Raw genomic sequence first — 18,845 nt, forward strand, 5'->3', positions numbered from 1 at the left:
CTACTGAAATTCTATGAAAGTGGTACATTAATACCAGCAGAAGTGTTTTTTTGGTTTGTGGTAACCTCTTGGATAKCAAATGATCTGTGGAAAGCTACATATTATTTTTTTTTCAGGCTGGGCAGTACTTGGGTAAAACCTATTCAAAAGAACGTGGAAGTAAGTATACAAAGATTAGAAGCTCCTGATCTCAATCATTTCAATGTAGTCTCTGTGATAATTCAAAATGACATGGGGATAATTAAAATAACTGTTGTCATGACTCTGCAGTCGACGCACAGCTAGATGACGTAGGATTGTCGTTTGTGAAGAATGCCATCAACGCCATTGAGACGCGAGGTAAGACGATGCATGATGACAATAGAAGGCCTAGGCAATATAAAGCCTACAGAAGTGTACTTTGTGAGGTTAGCTGACTGGCTAGAGCAGGGGTGGGAATTAATTTAGTCTCAGTGGGGGGATCGGGGTTTCAAATTTCAGGGGAGGGCCGCACTTTGTATTTTCCCCCGGAGTGATTTGGCTGTCAAAAGCAATTCATGGGCCAGAAAAATGGCAGTTATTTCAAAATATWAATCTTATTTATATGTACTTTCTATCACGTTTTAGCGGTTCAAGAGTGACCAATGGTTTTTGTTTTTTTACTCAAACCTCCCTCATGCCGAAGTTTGCCCACACCTGGGGTAGAGCGGTGAAGAGGGTTTTGTGAAATGTTGTGATGTCTCCCTTTTAACACATGAGGGCAGGCTTGGACCAATATCCAGTCATATCTTGTGCACTGTTCATAGTTTACAGGTAGTGGTGCAACATATACACTGAGTCTACAAAACATTAAGAACACCTTCCTAATATTGAGTTCCACCCCCTTTTGCCCTCAGAAAATCCTCAATTCGTTGAGGCATGGACTCTACAAGGTGTCGAAAGCATTCGACAGGGATGCTGACCCATGTTGACTCCAATGCTTCCCACAGTTGGCTGGTGGACCATTCTTGATAAAGAGGAAACTGTTGAGCGTGAGAAACCCAGSAGTGTTGCATTTCTTGACACACTCGAACCGGTGCACCTGGCACCTCCTACCATACCCCGTTCAAAGGCACTATTTTGTMTTGCCCATTCACCCTCTGACTGGCACACATACACAATCCATGGCTCAATTGTCTCCAGGCTTAAAAATCCTTCTTTAACCTGTCCTCCTCCCCTTCATCTACACTGATTGAAGTGGATGTAACGAGTGACATCAATAAGGGATCATAGCTTTCACCTGGTCAGTCTGTCATGGAAAGAGCAGGTGTCCTTAATATTTTGTACACTCGGTGAAGAAGCCCACCTTTTGATTTGAGAAACTGTATTTTCAAATTTTATCCATTCATCCTCTTATGAWGGTTTGTGCTATTAAGGGCTATGTAAACTGTTGTCTGTTGTCAGGTATCAATGACCAGGGCCTGTACAGAGTGGTGGGGGTCAGCTCCAAAGTCCAGAAGCTCCTTAGCCTAATGATCGGTAAGACATGCTCATTTATCACCCTTTAAAGTAACTGTCCAGTGAAAATCACTTAAGTTAATATTCTGTTAACTCATACCCAAATAATGCTGTTGACTCATCTATACTCATGAGGCTAAAGCATAAATTGGAGGAAAAAACACTAAAATCCCTCTAACTTGTATCTCCAACAAAAGGCCTGCTATTTTGTCAATGTCATCCTGTGTAAGATTTSCTGGCCAATCGGTSGTCTGCTCGCATKAATGTATTTAACGACCGGTATACGCCCACACCATTCTGTTGGGGTATGACCACACCATTCCAACACACAAAAGCTGCATTTAAAAATAAAAAAACATAAATACATTTTAGGGTGGAGGAAAATGATTTCCCTCATGTTGTAATTAATTATAGGTCATATTTCATAAAAATCTGGAACCACTGGACAGTTAAATTKATACTGTAGGCTTTGTGCACCCGGTCTGATCTACTTAGTAGTATTCAGAGTAATGGTTTCCTGTGACTTAGACGACGATGTCAGGCTCAGAGTGCAACAAGTGCTGCTGGTGCGGCATTCAATAGGCCTGGGGTGCCTGAGAGGCCCCCTTCCTGCCTGCACCCGGCTGTCCTTGCAGGGACTCAACTTGAAGTCGCTCAGCAGGAGCTGGAATTTGATTTCCTCGCCATTCTACCCCTCTAAATGCCTCTTCTCTCCTACTCTTTCTACCCCGCCATCCTCATGTTCTTTTATCCCCTTTCTTTATCCTCTACCCCCCCCTTTTTTTACCTTTCCCTCTCGACGACTGCCCTCTCTAGTAGACACCATCTGTGTCTAGTCGGCTGTGTGTTCTGAATCTGAATGGCAACAAACCCAGTCTGCCACCAGGCTGTCCCAGAGCCACTCAAACCCACCTGAACCTGCCGACTCATACTTCACAGCCCATTAGCACACTGTCTGCTGGTGTAGACTGGGTTCARTTAGTATCGGTTTTCTTTCAAATACCATATGGACGCAGGTAACTCGGTGATAGTTGAGATTTAGGTCACCAGGCATTTATTTGGATACGCTGTCTTCGTCATGTTAACCATAAAACACAAGCATTTCACCAACAGCCATATCAGTGTATGTTCAGTATGATGCGTGGGTTAACAAAACATAGCACCGGGCTGAGACCCTGAAGAAAGCCTTTAGATTTACTTCATCCCTCACCTCCTTTCAGATCTCACCCACTAACATGGGCAGAGTCCAATCAGAGGGGATGGAGGGGGTGTTTACAGTTAGTCATGACCAGATCGCCACSCTGTGCATAGTTGACAATTCACTGGAACAGACGTATGGATAAACTCCAGTTCAACGGAGGGGTTAGAACGAGGCCAGAACAGCAGAAGTGGATCACATTATTTTCCCACTTTGCTCACAAATCTCTGACAGTGGATTGACAGAACTCATAAAGCTGAGCATAGAGAACGGATATTTTACAGCTGGGAATTTCACTGCTGGGAATAAAGAGGTAAAAGGACTTGGATACTACTAGTGTAGAGTCAGTCATGTCCCAATACATCTGTAACAGAGTACTATGTGGGTTAGTTCATATTGATGTGCGCATTACAGTAGCTAAAAGACACACACCACTCTCCCACCATCTGTAGCTGTGTACACACACATTTGGCTGTTGGTCCAGCCCGTTGATGTTGGACAGGCCACTGTTCTGTGGGTAAATAATCACAGCCCTTCTGGTTTTAGTACTGAAGGGAATAGAGTCAAATTAAGTAAATAAATGGCCCGGAGCAGMAACCTACCTCCCACCAAGTCTAACCCCTTGGAGACCTCCTGGTGACCTGGGGCGTGGCCTCGCACCAACCTCTGACTCAAACACACAACTATGGTGGATTATTMATCCGGTCAGCCCAGTATTGGTAAGCCTGGCTCGGTCCAGTTTGACTCRGTAGTGTGAGAAGGGTATAYTTTAAGCCAGCCAGCAATCGCCACTGGGCAGAACTGCTCCTCAAGACTACTGCAATGCTTTTATCCACAAGACACATTTCACGTTTATTTATATTTTAGCTTCTTTGCAGCYGTTCACTTTCACCATAGGGTTAAATTAAAATACACTAGTTGACTTACCCTGAGCCTAAACTTGTTTTGTATCATGGGAATTCGCGTGTACTCTACTAAAGTAAAAAAATTGATAATTTTGTTGATTGTGTATTGGAGTTTAAAACCTTTTGGAATGTTTCATTGCAGATGAGAAGAGTAACGATGTGGATCTGTCTACGTGTGAGGACTGGGATGTGAAAACGATCACCAGCACGCTAAAGCTGTATTTGAGGTAAGGATCCTTTGTGTATCAATCACTTATAGTCKGCTACATAATCGCTAGGTTATGTATTCATGTAGGCTATTATGTCTTATTAGCAATTGGCAAGCTGTGGAGACTTTATTCTAACTGTTCGTCATTGTCTGAGTTTGAAGTTATTCTACTCCGGGGGTAGAAGCRTAATCATTTCCTGGAGCTCAACTCCTGCAATGCAACAGGTCATTCACATTGCCGCATAGACATCCATGCATTTAAATTCAGACACATAATCAATCCACTTCATCAACCCGACCCCGTCTCTCTGACTTCATTATTCCCAGTCGCTGTGTGTTCTAGGAAATCCGTTGTTGACCTGAGACGCACTTGGTAATTGATAGGGAGACTTGGCCACTTTCTAGGAAGAAGAGCTGCATCCCTGGCTTCACATAGTTTAATATCCATCTTTGAATGTATTGATTAGGTGACCAGGTGAAAAACAAAATGGTGGCCTGTGGCAGGTGTTTTACCTATAATTTACCACCACACAACCAATCAGTGATATGAATACATTAGCATGATAGGGATTTTAGTGTCATTGATTTGATCAGAGGAGAAACAATCACTCAAATTAGGTTGGATGCCACATATTAAAGGAATCCTGTTTTTTAGTTCAATGAGTCAATCGATTTATTTAGGTTAAGTTATTGCTTGCTTTTTCAAATAGCAATTCATTTAACTGAAAGGTTTTTATTTCTAATCTAGGACTATCTGCAAGGTAACAAGTTAAATGTACCCTAAAAGCTAAGCCAAAGTTTTCTGTTAGCTAACTGAAACAAACTCGCACTGCATATTCTGACGCCAATGCAATTACRGTATCCAACGGAATCTAATGAGTGATATTTGCATACTGTAGTGCTGCATAAACTGAAGGGATGTTAGAGGTTTGGTTCGTTATGGAGCGATTTACTGAATAAAATGATTGCCAACTTATCGTTAACCCAGGCCAGTCTGTTATACTTTCTTCTGCACTTGTTTTGGAATTAGTTTATTACGCTTGTTCAGTACTCCATGTGCTGTAAAAATTTAGTTATCAAAATTAAATTATAGATTGGCAAGTTCACCAGTGCAATTTTATTTTATTTTTTTACCGTTATTTTACCAGGTAAGTTGACTGAGAACACGTTCTCATTTGCAGCAACGACCTGGGGAATAGTTACAGGGGAGAGGAGGGGGATGAATGAGCCAATTGTAAACTGGGGATTATTAGGTGACCGTGATGGTTGAGGGCCAGATTGGGAATTTAGCCATTGCCATATAGCCTATTAAATAATCAACTTTGAGCGAGCCAAGTCTATTTTTCCATCAATTGAACAACAACAAATAAAGAGGATTTTAGCTCAGTGGTCAATGTAAAAGCATGGGAACTGGAATGGTGTCAGTCTGTCCTCTGATAGGCTAGCAGGTCAGAAGTCACGGCACTGTGTTGTGACTGGCCAGGTTTTGCTGCCCGCTCGCAACCCTTRCAGGAAGTAGTTTGATGTTGCTTGCTGTGGGTCATGGGACTGACTCTCCCAGGCTGGTCCCAGATCTGTTTGTGAGCTCTTGCCAACTCCTAAGACCGCTGCGCCACTCGGGAGGCCAACGAGCAAAGGCACTGCATTGCAGTGCTAGAGGCATCACTACAGACCCAGGTTCGATCCTGGGTTGTATCACAACCGGCTGTGATCGGGAGTCCCATAGGGCGGCGCACAATTGGCCCGGGTTTGGCCGGGGTAGGCTGTCATTGTAAATAAGAATTTGTTCTTAACTGACTTGCCTAGTTTTAAATAAAGGTTCAATAAAAGATTGCTGTAAATTTGCATGACTGCAGAAATAGATCTGGTCCCAGGCAGCGAACTGCCTTTCTGGTTTATGTCAAGGAGTTTTCCCTGTTTCATAATGAAACCTGACAGTCAGCCAGTGGGATTAGTTTTGGGCAAGTAACCGAAAGGTCGCTAGTTYGAAGGATGGGAAATCTGTCTGTGCCCTTGAGCAAGGCACTTAACCCTAATTTCTCCAGGGTCTCTGTTAGTAGTAGACCCTGCCCCATTCTCCAATGGTGTCTCAGGGAGAGTTGGGATATGCAAAAACCACAATTCCAACTCACCCATGCATATTAATGCACTTTTATAAGCATTTGCTAAATTATAATTAAGACAACATTTAGATTGCTACTGAGATATTGCAGCTGTTAATGTGACTGGCATTTATACATTGCACACATCATATGATAAAATGTGTCATTTTATTTTTTTACACAAGCAATCTAACAATCTAGGAAACCGTCCAATCATATGATGTAATTAAACTCATCCATTGAGTCAACTGAAACCTTATTACAGGCTTAAGTCTGCAGTAGAGACAGTAGATTTACTGTAAATCGTCCTGCAGCTCCATCCTCCATCTGTCTTCCTCTGGCCTGCTGCAGAGCCAGAGGGTCAGTTTCTCTCCTCCCCTGCTTCTCTGGTTCCTCAGGGGAAGCTAAGTAGCCTTGGCACAGGGCCTGGTGCAGCACTGTGAAAGGACCTTCAGAACTTGGTTATCTCACTGTGGCATGGTGTGCCATCTAATTCCATCCCCGACACATCCACATTAATCATTGCTGTGTGCAGACCCTATAAAACAGTGCTGCGTCTATTTCTGTCCCTCACCCCCAATTCTCCCGTTCTTCTGCACTCTCTCTTTTGGTCTCCACCTCTTCTACTCACTCTTCTCACTTTTGCTCTATTATGCATTCTCTTTCTTTCCTGTCTCTCTAGGAGTCTTCCTGAGCCACTGATGACCTATGGACTCTACAAAGACTTTATCGCCCCTGCAAGTAAGTTTGGGCCGTCCTCCTCACTCACAATACAGCTCTGCTCAAAACAGATGTAAAACCACTCACAGGAGTGTAGGAGCAGAGCAAAGGAATAATTCTGTTTTATTGCACGTTATCAATGAGTGCAATGCTGTGTGCATGACTAGCAAGTGTTTGTCTGTGACAATTCATCATCTAAGTGTCCCAGCGCAGTTAGATTGGTTAGGAATCATTTTCATTCTCAGTAGTTCTATGGAAAAMGGATGCCAGCGTAACTGTTTTGAATGTTCCACATCTTGTAGTCTAAACAAATGCTTGTTTTCATGGTTTTCCTCTGTAAAAGTGCCTCAGCATGTACCCATAAAGCCTCGTGACCCAGAGATGTCTTCATCGCTCTCACACACATACTTTAATTCAACCATCTGCCTTTAAAGTAACCTTTGGTTCTTTGCAATTAAGGTAACTTAAAAAGGAAATGTTACCACCTGTTAAACACTATAAATCCTAGTATCCTACACTAAAATGGCCCAGTGACTTTGAACAGAGAGAAACATGACATTTCTCTCCCTATATAATCTTACTCCAATAGCCTGCCTGACATGTCCTGAGTGATCCTCCTAACATGAATTACCCTCAAGTCCCATAATTGGATCACGATGGAGTGTTTTTATCAGCCGTTTGCAATGCCCTCATAATGCAGGTACAGAAAAATGCATTAGCAATAAATATTTTCTGAAAGATGACAGCATCCATAAGAAGCTTTATTCCCTTATTCAAATGTGTGTCGTTCCCATAGTAATGGGGGGGTGCACGCCGGCTGTTTCTGTGTGTGGGCAGTAGCCATCAGATGCCTGTGTGTGGGTGTGAGGAAATGTTTAAGGGATGATCTTGTGGGTTTTTATCACAACCCTTTTACACGGTAGCTTCTGTAGTATAAAGCTATCTCTCTATAGCAAGCAACAGTAGCCTACATATCCTCTGGCAAAATTCACTCATGTYTAATATCAGYATCAAACAGGAAGTTTGCTGTTCATCTCCATTCTCTTTTTATTTGCTGTTAACCCTTTACTGCTTTCTTTTAAATATGAAACAACCCGTTGTAGCCTACACTAGCTGATTTTAAGGCAATGTAAACGGCATCCATTGTTTTATTGTATGGTAGCTTGTACTGGRCTTAACTGACTGTTTAGTGCAGTCAATGTTACAAACTTTGCATCTGCACTGTTTTTCAACTACATGTATTTTTGTAACCTTTTCAGTGAACACTTTCCAAAGTCGTCCTTGTGCATYRAGTTGTGGTACTTTGTTTAACTTAGCAATCATCGGTTTTTGTTTGGCATACATTTTAAAGTGAAARAAATAGTAGTCTCTGCACCAATATTGACTAGAGCTGCCGACAAATTTTAAACGGGTGACCCTGTGTCTCCAGTGAATAGATCCGGAGTCGGTGGTTCCACATCTACTGTGACTGCTCCTTCCAGAGTGAGATCTGACTGCACCAGAGCGCTCGCTGCTCAATCCAAAATGTCTATGGTTGGATTACCACGGGGAAATCCAAATCCTTCTCGTTCTATGCTGTACAGTTTCTCCGTTGAGTCTTGCCACCTAAGGATAGTACAGCAATGTAAAAACACAAATGTTTGTTCTGTTTGGTGGATTCCAATTGTATTTATTTAACCTTTTTTTTATTTAGCCAGGGAGTCAGGCTGAGACCAGTCTCTTTCGCAGATGAGCCCTGCATACACAATCAACAACAATGACACTATACATACACATCCATTACACTATAAATGGAAAGTGCAAACAATACATGAAAGCAAAGCACAATCACATGAAACGCATTCTTCATTTAAAACGTCCATCTGAATTGCCCTAAAGGGACCAACTCCACCAGCTTTAAGGAGATTTCCATATCATTCCACATGAGGTGCAAAAAAAACTAAAAGCGAGTTTCCTGACTCTGTGGAGATTGAAGGGATCTCCAGGGTTAGCCATCCCGGAGTCTAGTAACTTATACGTCTAAAGGTTAACACTGAGGTGTGGTGGAAGTTTATGCAAGAGGGCTTTATAGACGAGTGCAATGTACTGTGATAAACTGCGTCCAATGGCGTCAATACAGTGGCAGCTGCATTCATAGACGGTAGTCAATAACCAGAATGAATGTTGACATGCTCATTGGTTTTCTGCTTTTAAACAAAAGGCAGGACATGCTCCTATAAACCTTTTAATTCTCAATTCCTTAACTAACTCTTTAACATACTTTTAGAATAATAGCCTTTCGTCAATCCAGTTGCGCAGATATTTATATGCGGGGACACGGTCAATGTGGGCTCCATCCAAAGTACATATGCATAAAGTACATATGCATAAATCAAAACTTATGTGATTTGAAAAATAGCATACTTAGTTTTACCTTCATTAAATACCAATTTAGGTTCAACAAAGGATTTCTGCAGAGCAATAAAGTTGACGCCTACAGCATGGTGCTGGCAACACCTGGGTTGTGGGTTGGAGTCCCGCATGGTCCACATAGAATGATGGCACTTCTGTAAGCGACTGTCAAAACCTTGTTTGTCCTGTTTTTTAACAGAAGGTGGTAGTCCAGAGTCTCGTAGCCAAGCCATCCACTGCCTGGTCCACAAGCTGCCTGAGATGAACTGCCTGGTCCTGGGGCTACTGATGAAACACCTGGCTAYGTGAGTTAGCAGCCTTACACTCGTCCTCGGTCTCATACTCTTTTGTACTCTTTCTCCACGGTCCTTGTTCCATTCCAYTCCCTCCCCCCCATCTTTCTCTCCTGTCTCTTCTGTCCGTCTCTCTCCCATCAATCTTTCCTTTCTCACATCTTCTGTTCCAACTAAGTGCAGGCAGAGAACTCCCTCCCCACCCTGTCTTAAAACCTGTCTCTTATACACATCTAGATGTGTATAAGAGACAGCTCCAAACTGGACCGTTAGCTGTTACACAACTCGCCCTTTCAGACATAGGATCTGAGATTTCAAAATCATCTTTGCTAACATTACAAGGTTTTACCTCAGCAACTCGCTTTTTATTTTTTACGACAAACTAAATAGTAGCAAATTGAAGATAAGTACATAATCCTCRTTCCCTGAGGCAATCAAAGTCTGGAGGATCTTATTTCTTAGAGAACCTGCCCCAGGATTCTCAGAGTAGAAGTAAAAMGGCATTTAAGTGCAGAAATTGAATTTGGATTATCCGGCATGAAATTCTTCCGACTGGAGAATTTCACACCGCTTCCGACTTTTTATTTTATTTTATTGAAATTGGCTGCGTGTGTGGGGTGTGTTTTGACTGYATGTGTGTTAGCTTGTCCTGCAGGGAGAGGGGCAAGCCAAAATTTCACACCACCGTCTGAAATGATTTGAGATGTGATAAAGGAAAGTTGTCACTAGGTGACACATTTAGGTCTGCAAAGGTTCCCTTTAATGCATTTCAACCATCACTCTGTTGAATGACAATTTGTCATTTTATACATTTTGAGGAGAATATCTTAACCGGTCTAATATGACTYTGATTTTAATTCCTCTTAAMTTTTTATGAACAACGTACATTTCTTACTATCCAAAATTGTAACTTAGAATCATTAAACAACGGTTGATTCACTTGATTCGTCATAACTCAAAATGATTGAATTTGAGGTTTCTGTTGAAAGAAATACAGCAACACCTCACAACGCCTCTCCTGCATGTGACCTACTTGTTGTGTGTATGTACTGAYGTATGTGGAACTGATAGATGCGCGCGCACACGCTACATTTTATTGTTTTTAAATGTATGTAAATTGTGGTCTTGTCTTTTTCGTTGTGTGCAGGAACCCAGTAAGACTAGCTTTGGCAATTGGCTTAAGGCTAATGGGAATCCAAAAGAATCTAATCTCTGCAGTGTTTGGCAACTCTTCAGAGTCATTCTAAAGTCAAGCGAAAATTCCTCCCCTAGAAAAAACAACCCAATTTAGCGTCTACTTACTGTGAATCGGCTGAAAGGCAACTGAAAAAAGCTCAGTTTGAGGTTAGGAAAGTTTTAGGAGGGAAGGTCAATCTATGGAGTGGTGATGAACTGGGTAATGTCAGTCAGAACTCTAGCTAACACCTATGAGRCCAAGCCAGAGATGCTSTTCTAGACACCTCTGACTGACATAACAAGGTGGTAGCAACACCTTCCTTCCTTGGCAAACTGTCACAGACGTTAGTAAGCTGTCAGACATGGAGTAATCAGATCTTCAAAGCAAATTAGAATTTTCTAGCTGAATTCTTTATAGTATACAGGTCATCTAAAGTGTATGTATCCCCCTATGTAAAACATCTTCAATGTCAGGGAAAAGCACTCTAAATCAATTGTCTATGAATTGTTATCCTCCCTGGTCTCCTCATGCAGTGTGGCGGCCCACAGTAAGTTGAACCTGATGACGGTGGCCAACCTGGGTGTGGTGTTTGGTCCCACCCTGATGCGGCCCCAGGAGGATACTGTGGCTGCCATCATGGACCTCAAGTTCCARAACATTGTGGTGGAGATCCTCGTCGAGCAACACGAGAAGGTAACCGCTGGATTCTTCTCTTGAACGAAACAGACGTCCGAACGCACTCATGAGCAGTGGTGTAATGTACTTACAACAAACTACTTAAGTACTTTTACTTTACTGTTTTTATTTGACACCTTTTACTTCACTACATTCCTTAAGAAAATAATGTACTTTTTACTCCATACATTTTCCCTGACACCCAAAAGTACTCGTTACATTTTGAAAGCTTAGCTGGACAGAAAAATCGTCCARTTCACGCACTTATCAAGAGAACATCTTTAGGTCATCCCTACTGCCTCTGATCTGGCAGACTCACTAAACACATGTTTCATTTGTAAATTATGTCTKTTGAAGTGTGCTCCTGGCTATCCATAATTTGAAAAAATAAAATGATGCTGTCTGGTTTGCTTAATATAAGGAATTTGAATACTTAAGTTACTTTTGATACTTAAGTATATTTTAGCAATTACATTTACTTTTGATACTTAAGTACATTTAAAACCAAATACTTTTACTGAAGTAGTATTTTACAGGGCGACTTTTACTTGAGTCATTTTTAAGGCATCGTTACTTTTACTCAAGTATGACAATTGGGTACTTTTTCCACCACTGCTCCTGAGCTTGTCCCCCTGACCACAGTAACATCTATAGACCCATCCTCTAATATTGTTCCTCAAAGCTGCARCCAGAGGAAAGCTTGTCTAAAACCCACCGCTAAACGCACTGCTGAGACTTTTCTCCAGTGGGATTTTGAGGACATTGCTCTGAGKGACATTTTAGGCCATGTATAAGCATTTCCTCGTTTGCAGTATTCTTCACATTTTATGAGTACAGTAAAACTTATTGGAATCCCTGTTTGTCTTGGGCTAGGGCTCTAAGACAAATGAAACTGTAAAKCAGCTTATTGATAAGAAGCATTAAATAGTTTTTATCTGTGTTTTACATAATGTAGAGATGTTYACTTTGAGCTGACTACAGTACCTGGCTGACATCATTCCATCTGCCCAGCGGTTGATGTACAAAGCAGGGATTCTCACTGCCCCTTTGTGCTTAAAAACAATATCCAGTATGCCATGGTACTCTTGATGACATCTACAAGGGTACATGCAAGGTCCTTTGCCTAACCTACAGGGTTTAAGTCCCATTCTGAGCCATGCTACGACAACTGTAATCTGATTTTTAATGTAAATAGTCATCTGCCTACATCTAGAGGGGCTCAATTCCCAGAGTGAAAACAGAAAGGGTTGAGATCAGTATGTGCTAAGTATTCTGGCCAGCTATAMGATGCCAAGAGTACCCCTAAACTCTGAAACATRAATTGACCATGGATTGCTCGTCAATTTCGAGCTCCTCTATTTCTAATAGTCCAAATAATAGAAAGCGCTCAACCTTCAACCACCAAGCAATTAAAGTTTTGGTGAGGAGACACTTCCATAAATAATGTTCCAGAACTTCACCATGCACACCACAATTTGATGGAGGACTTGGTGTCAGAGCCAGAATGTAATACCATTGGAAGCTTTAAGAAAAGTAAAGTGCTGAGCTGCGAGACGAGAGGTGAGGGAGTTTTGCAGCCAGACAGACATTAGCTTTCCTCTCAGGCCCAGCGCCTCCCCTCCCCTTCGCTCTCCCTCCCCTTCGCTCTCCCTCCCCTTCGCTCTCCCTCCCCTTCGCTCTCCCTCTCCTTCTCTCTCCCTCTCCTTCTCGCCAGACTGTTGATACTTCCAGATGCTAGCAGACAGTGTTTTACATTCACATCCATCTGCAGAGATGGGAGGGGGAGAGATTGCTGAAACTCTGCTGCTCTCAACCATATCAGATTTCTCTCACTCGTAGTCCTTTTTTTTTCTTCTCCCAACTTTCTTTTACTTTTTACCTCGCTCTCTTCCCTCCCTCTGATCCTCTGCCTAATTTCTTTCAACCCCACATCCTGAAGTTAGTCTATGTAAACACATCCGCTACGTAAACAAGCTGTACGGTGAGCCTCCTCCAGATCTACTGCCTGTCAGTGGGTCAGCAGCGCCTAGCCACCTCTGGCTCCTGTTCATTAGGCACTAAACKGCGCTAAAACCGAGAGTTTGTCCAATGAAAACGGTCATTTTTGTTTTCTATTGGGTGCTCTAATAAACACGATGCTGCKTTCAGCAGATTCCTTATTCCCTTATTCCTGGATTTGGTCTTAGTGTTTCAGGGTCTAAGTTTATATTAACCCTGATGTAAGTTGCATCAGGAAGATCCAATGTGTTTTCCTAGTGCGCAATAAGTCAGTAAAGAGCATCTCAACTGTCCCTAGAGAYATCCATGCTGCTGGGCGGAAGTGCTTTGCTATCTGACTTGCGTCAAATATGTGAGCTCTTCAAAACACACATTTTGAGGACATGCCTCAAAATGAGGACATGCCTCTGCTCAATATGCTCCATCTTTGCTTTGAGGGAGTAGTTAATCACATTTTGGTTATGCGCACACAGTATCCCCCGCCACTCACACACACGCTTACTCTTCTTGTTTCAGATCTTTGGCGACGTCCCAGGYGCGTCTTCCCCAGGGCTCTCCGCCCCCACCAGGCAGTCCAAGAAACTGTCGGTTCGACAGAACCGTCCCCTTGCCGTCTATAACCCAAAGACCGTGGACCTGCAGACAGGTGAGAGACAGAGCCCTAACGTTACATCCTTAGCCAGGCTTGCTGAAAGGTTGATTTGGAATGAGGGACCCCTACTCATGACGTATTTGACTCAACGATCCCAGTGACGGTTCCTGTACTATATATCAGTCATGAAGCTAGTGTTGAACCTTTSTAAACCTGCACAATAGCTTTATAGATCATCACTAATATAAAGRGGACAGCTGTACAACTACTGTACCAGGCCTCTCCTCCCACACTGCTCTACCAGGAGARCCTGGTGAGTTGGCCTGCTGCCCTACTGTGAACCCCATATCCCCAGCAGGTCCCCATGACCTAAAGGAGGCCTAATCTGCTTATCAGACTGACTCCACTCCCTTCATATTGCTACAGGCTTTTACCATTGGGGTATTTTAATATCTGGGATGAAAAATATGTAATCCTCTCWTTAACCATATTGTGTTCTGAATCTGTGGATGTTTTTAAAGTGAGATGTCTAACTACCTGGCGGAGAACGTTTAATTTTTAAATGTATGTGTGGGCAAATATACCCAGTAGATATGGACRACTACGTTGAAGGCTGCGGGCGCACCTAGATTTTTTTATCCATGGAAAACTGATAAGCCAAGGGCTGATAATGGTTGAAGGACAACAGAGAACTGAGGGCATCCATGGATTTGTCTATCATTTTTATATATGCAACTCACGTGTTAACAGTTGAAATGAGTTACATTTGACGGTCTAYAATGGACAGTGAGGAAGGTATGTGTTTCTCATCCATTTTCACCCGTCTTTGTGTGGCCGTAGCTTCAGCCCCTTCAAAGGGAAGTGTATTAACACACTTGCAATGGGGCAACTGTCCAACAGGTATTGGATTTCTGAGGACACTGCAGTTTGGAATGCCAGGGATATCATATTTTCCTGGATCAAATTATTCACGATCAAGTTTTGTTTTATACCTTACTCTATTTTCTCTCTGATGGAAATCTTACATTTTGCCAAAACTCAGGTGACGTGGAACAAATACTTTAACAATATGTTGACACGTTATTAAAAGATATGACTGCCAGGGTTTGGAAGAAAATCCCGTCTCATTTGCAGGACAATGAACCAGGTGCTTTGATATTTTTCTGGGCCAGTTCAATCCTGTCTTTAGCTTTTAGCATTAGCCAGGGTTGTATTTGTTAGTCATCAAATGGAAGACTACTTGAACTTGTCCAATACTAAACGCTTGTTTGCGCTTTCTGTATAAAAAAAGTTTTGCTACAGTAGCTAGGTTTCCATCCAATTGGTGACAGATTTTCATGCGAATATTGTCCAATCTGTGTAAAATGATATGCACATTTTCCCACCCGACGTGTTTCTATCAAACTGACTCATTGTGCAGAAAAGGCTGTGCGTGGATGACGTAGTGCACATAAAAATAGTTTTGCAGTTCAATTCCCATGTACCAAACAAAATGGTTTCCATTGAATTTTCAACTCTACTGATGGTTTTGTCACAAGCTGTTACATTATATAGCAAATGTTCCTATTCTGGTCTTATGTACTCTCTAGCCAACAGCTCAGTGCGGATAGGCTACCTAAAAGATTATTATGGAGAACAATTTTTTTTGGTCTAACAGCATTGATCATGTCAGCAGAATCTCCCCCTTTTTTTTATTGGAAAGAGCATCAATCTCATCACCGTGCACTTTCACCACCCTGAAGTTCATCGTAACTTTCGTCTGTAGCCTAAAACTGCATGCTTTCCCGTGTCAACGTATTATTGTTTGACTCCAAGTTTACTTTGATATGATAGTTATTATATCAATATTTGCGCATWAAGGTGTTTCCACCTCCCATTTTTTGCATAATTCATTTTACCGACAAAGATTCAAACAAATTGTCTGCCAGCATTTATACAATTGTACCAGCATTTCCTGTTTCCATAAACCCGGTCGTGACTTAATTTTAGTAATTTTATGCGTSATAATTAATCCGCATAATGGCCCAGGCATTGTGTACAAAGCATATGTTACATCCTACAAGAGGCTAGATATCATTATATATATATATATATATGGCTTTTTCATATCAGTGTCATATCTATAAGACCTATTGTATACGGGCCGAAAAGCTACAGTATTTTATGAACGGCCCTTTTATGATCATGATTGTCTTCGACAGAATCTGCAAACACTTTCTCGCACAGCACTGTCAGCCATTCGCTTTTAGTGGAGTCCAGGGGGACTCTGCCTGAACATCACTCATTTAATATAGACTCCCATAATCCAGAATGGCTGCCCTGTCGCTTTGATCGGCGTGGTGGGAAAGGAAACTACACACTTCCAAATTTAAACAAGCAACTTCCTTTTTTAACTTTGAATTGCTGCTTAGGATAGTCTGTCCCTCAGTTTTAAAAACAGGAACTAAGAGTTTTACTTGGCCTGGAACCTCCTAGCGTCCCTTAGTCATGGTGATCTCCTGGTGGTCCACTGCCACATTCAGCTGCTGTAGTGGCRCAGGGTCATCCACAGAGCCGCGTTTAGCCATGCTCCCCTAAATAAAGGACAAAGACGTTCTCGTCCAACAATTTGCTCAATGACTAACAGCCTTCTCCTCCCAGTGTTACCGACGTCACCTGATGTCGGTTCCAACTCGGATGAGGCGTCGCTAGGCAGCAACGAGTCGGTGTCGTCCCAGTCGACTGCCTCGGGGACACCTCCGGAGAAGGCCAACCATGCTCCCCTTCTCGCCAGCCTCAGCACAGGAGACAGCCCAGGGTAAGTGGGTCTACATGGAGAAATGCCTGCGGTTAACCTCAGCATCAGTCTTTTCAGATATTCTGGCAACTTCAGTTGCAAGTAATGTATCCTGATTGGTGTCACTATAGGATCAGCCATCATAACATCTCTCGCTAGTGTCAACCTGCCCAAGAAAATATAAAAGAGTAGCCTACTGTTTTACCCTAACCTCTTTACAATGCTGTATCTAATACAGGTTACCAACTCTCCTGAAATAGTAATTAACTCAATCACTTTAGCTAAACATCTTCTGCATATCTAACTTTCCCCCGAGTCACCCCCCCACTACCATCCACATTCAGATCTGTAGCTGTCTGGCTTCACCCTCTCAAACTCAGACAGTCTGGAAGAGCTGACGTGTTGCAGTGGGATTGAATGTTTTCTCTACTCACACCACTTAGTCACTGACGGGGACATTTTGGTGTTGCTGGCTCCATTCATACAGCAAACCTTCATATCTCTTTAATTGAAACTCTATCTCTGTCTCTGAGAAACTCTTTGAACTGAATATATCGCTAGTGTCATAACCTGCCCAAGAAAATATGCTTTTTATTATGTGGCACAGGAAGTAAATTGATGCCCACTTCCTCCTCTGTCTACCCCTTCCCAGTCTCCACGTACATATGCATGTCTCTCAATTTCCTTGCTTTCTCACTGCTCTCTTCGCGCTCGCTCGCTCTCCCCTGCTCGCTCTCTTCCCCCTCTATCCAACCCTTCTCTGAAGTCCTTGGTTTCTTTTAGTTGTCTCCAGCCCACAGCTTGCCTTGAATGCTGATGCGAGAGCTAATAATAATATTGGGTKAGACTGCAGATGTTGGGCTGCTCTGTCTCTGCAGTGTCTCATGTCTGCAGATTCACCTTGTGAAAAACGTTGTTTCTCTGACTCCTCTCCCCCTCGCCCACTTTCCCTCCCTTTCTCTCTGAGATGCTCAGAGTGCAATGAGTTCTTCTCACAAGACACACGAGCTGTAAAACAACAAAATTAGCACGTACTTAACCGAGGAGAAAAATTTGATTTCTTTGGTTTTCAACGTGTGTGTCTCTCGCTCTCTCTCTGTGTGTCGCACCTCTAGCCTTGGCTCCAAATCGCCATGGTAGACAGACGGAGTTACAGTGGGTTACATAACCAAGACWATTTTTTTCCATGTTTTCCCACTTCGTAGCGTCGCCTCTCCTCCAGTGTAACGGAAGGAGTGACCGGGAGGGGGTCGTGAATATCGCCATTATTTGTTTGGGAGACAGGTGGCAGTGCGTCGGCCGTGTAAATCGTATTGACTTTGGAGATATTCTAGTTCACTCTTATAGCTCAGCTCTGACCTTTATGAAGACTGCCGTGTGTGTGAGAGCATGGCAGGGAGCACCTTTCTGGCAGAGGCCACGGCACCGTCACACTCCACCAAGGAAAGGCGTGGGAGGTGGACTGAGTGTACAGTAGGTAGCCTGTTATCAGATCAATTTGTGCTGCCTTGGCAATTCCTGTTTAGCTTSACAGTGACATTGACCATAGGAGTTGCCAAAACAGCACAAACAGATCTGGGACCAGGCTAGAATAACTCTACCAGCCTCAACACTGGAACAGGAAGTCACTGTGATGTGGTGCTTACTGCTCAATATCTGGAATTGTACCTAATTAGTACATCTTAAGCTAACCTGTAAAAAATGACATATTATACACAAGTTCAACTACAACGCTCTACATCAGACACTATTTTCTGTAGTGATGATTTATCATCTCTGCCAACTTCAGTGTCATCTCATCCCCCCCAAATTAACTATCTGGATCTCCCCGTGGCAGTCATTTCAAGACCTGGAGAGTGAGACTGTAATTCTTCCTCTTCTCTTCTTCCTCCCCCATCCCTCTGTTGGCGGACAGCTGTGTATCATAGAACAGGGTTTCCTGCCCACCCAGATTGAAGGCAGAGTTGTTTGTTGGTGCTTACCAGCTCAAATCAAATGTATTTGTCACATGCGCGTGTTTAGCAGATGTTATTGTGGGTGTAGCGAAATGCTTGTGCTTCTAGTGCCGACAGTGCAGTAGTATCTAACAGTTTCACACCATATACACATCTAAGTAAGGAATGGATAAAGAATATATACATCTATGTCAGAGCGGCAGCATTGGACTGAGTGATATAGAATACAGTATATACATATGAGACGGTGATGCAATATTTACACACAATTATACTATTCTAAGGTATCTTAGTCACTTTAGAGTACAGTTTATACATATGAGACCCTGCCCACCACTCAGTGATGTGGAAAGTCTCTCTTAGCTCAGAAAGAGGAGCA

General features: G+C 42.7%; 1 protein-coding gene across 1 annotated transcript in view; it reads left to right on the top strand.

Moving 5' to 3' along the window:
• Window positions 1-18,845, top strand: part of LOC111958300 (rho GTPase-activating protein 10) — a 73,290-nt gene that overhangs the window by 41,616 nt on the left and 12,829 nt on the right. Inside the window, 9 exon segments of the mRNA XM_070437144.1 lie at window positions 86-159; window positions 271-339; window positions 1,423-1,497; window positions 3,722-3,806; window positions 6,572-6,630; window positions 9,200-9,305; window positions 11,004-11,163; window positions 13,660-13,789; window positions 16,376-16,532. Coding sequence (XP_070293245.1) covers window positions 86-159; window positions 271-339; window positions 1,423-1,497; window positions 3,722-3,806; window positions 6,572-6,630; window positions 9,200-9,305; window positions 11,004-11,163; window positions 13,660-13,789; window positions 16,376-16,532 — 915 coding nt within the window.

The sequence above is a fragment of the Salvelinus sp. IW2-2015 genome, linkage group LG34 (assembly GCF_002910315.2).
Source record: "Salvelinus sp. IW2-2015 linkage group LG34, ASM291031v2, whole genome shotgun sequence".
Classification (NCBI taxonomy): Eukaryota; Metazoa; Chordata; class Actinopteri; order Salmoniformes; family Salmonidae; genus Salvelinus; species Salvelinus sp. IW2-2015.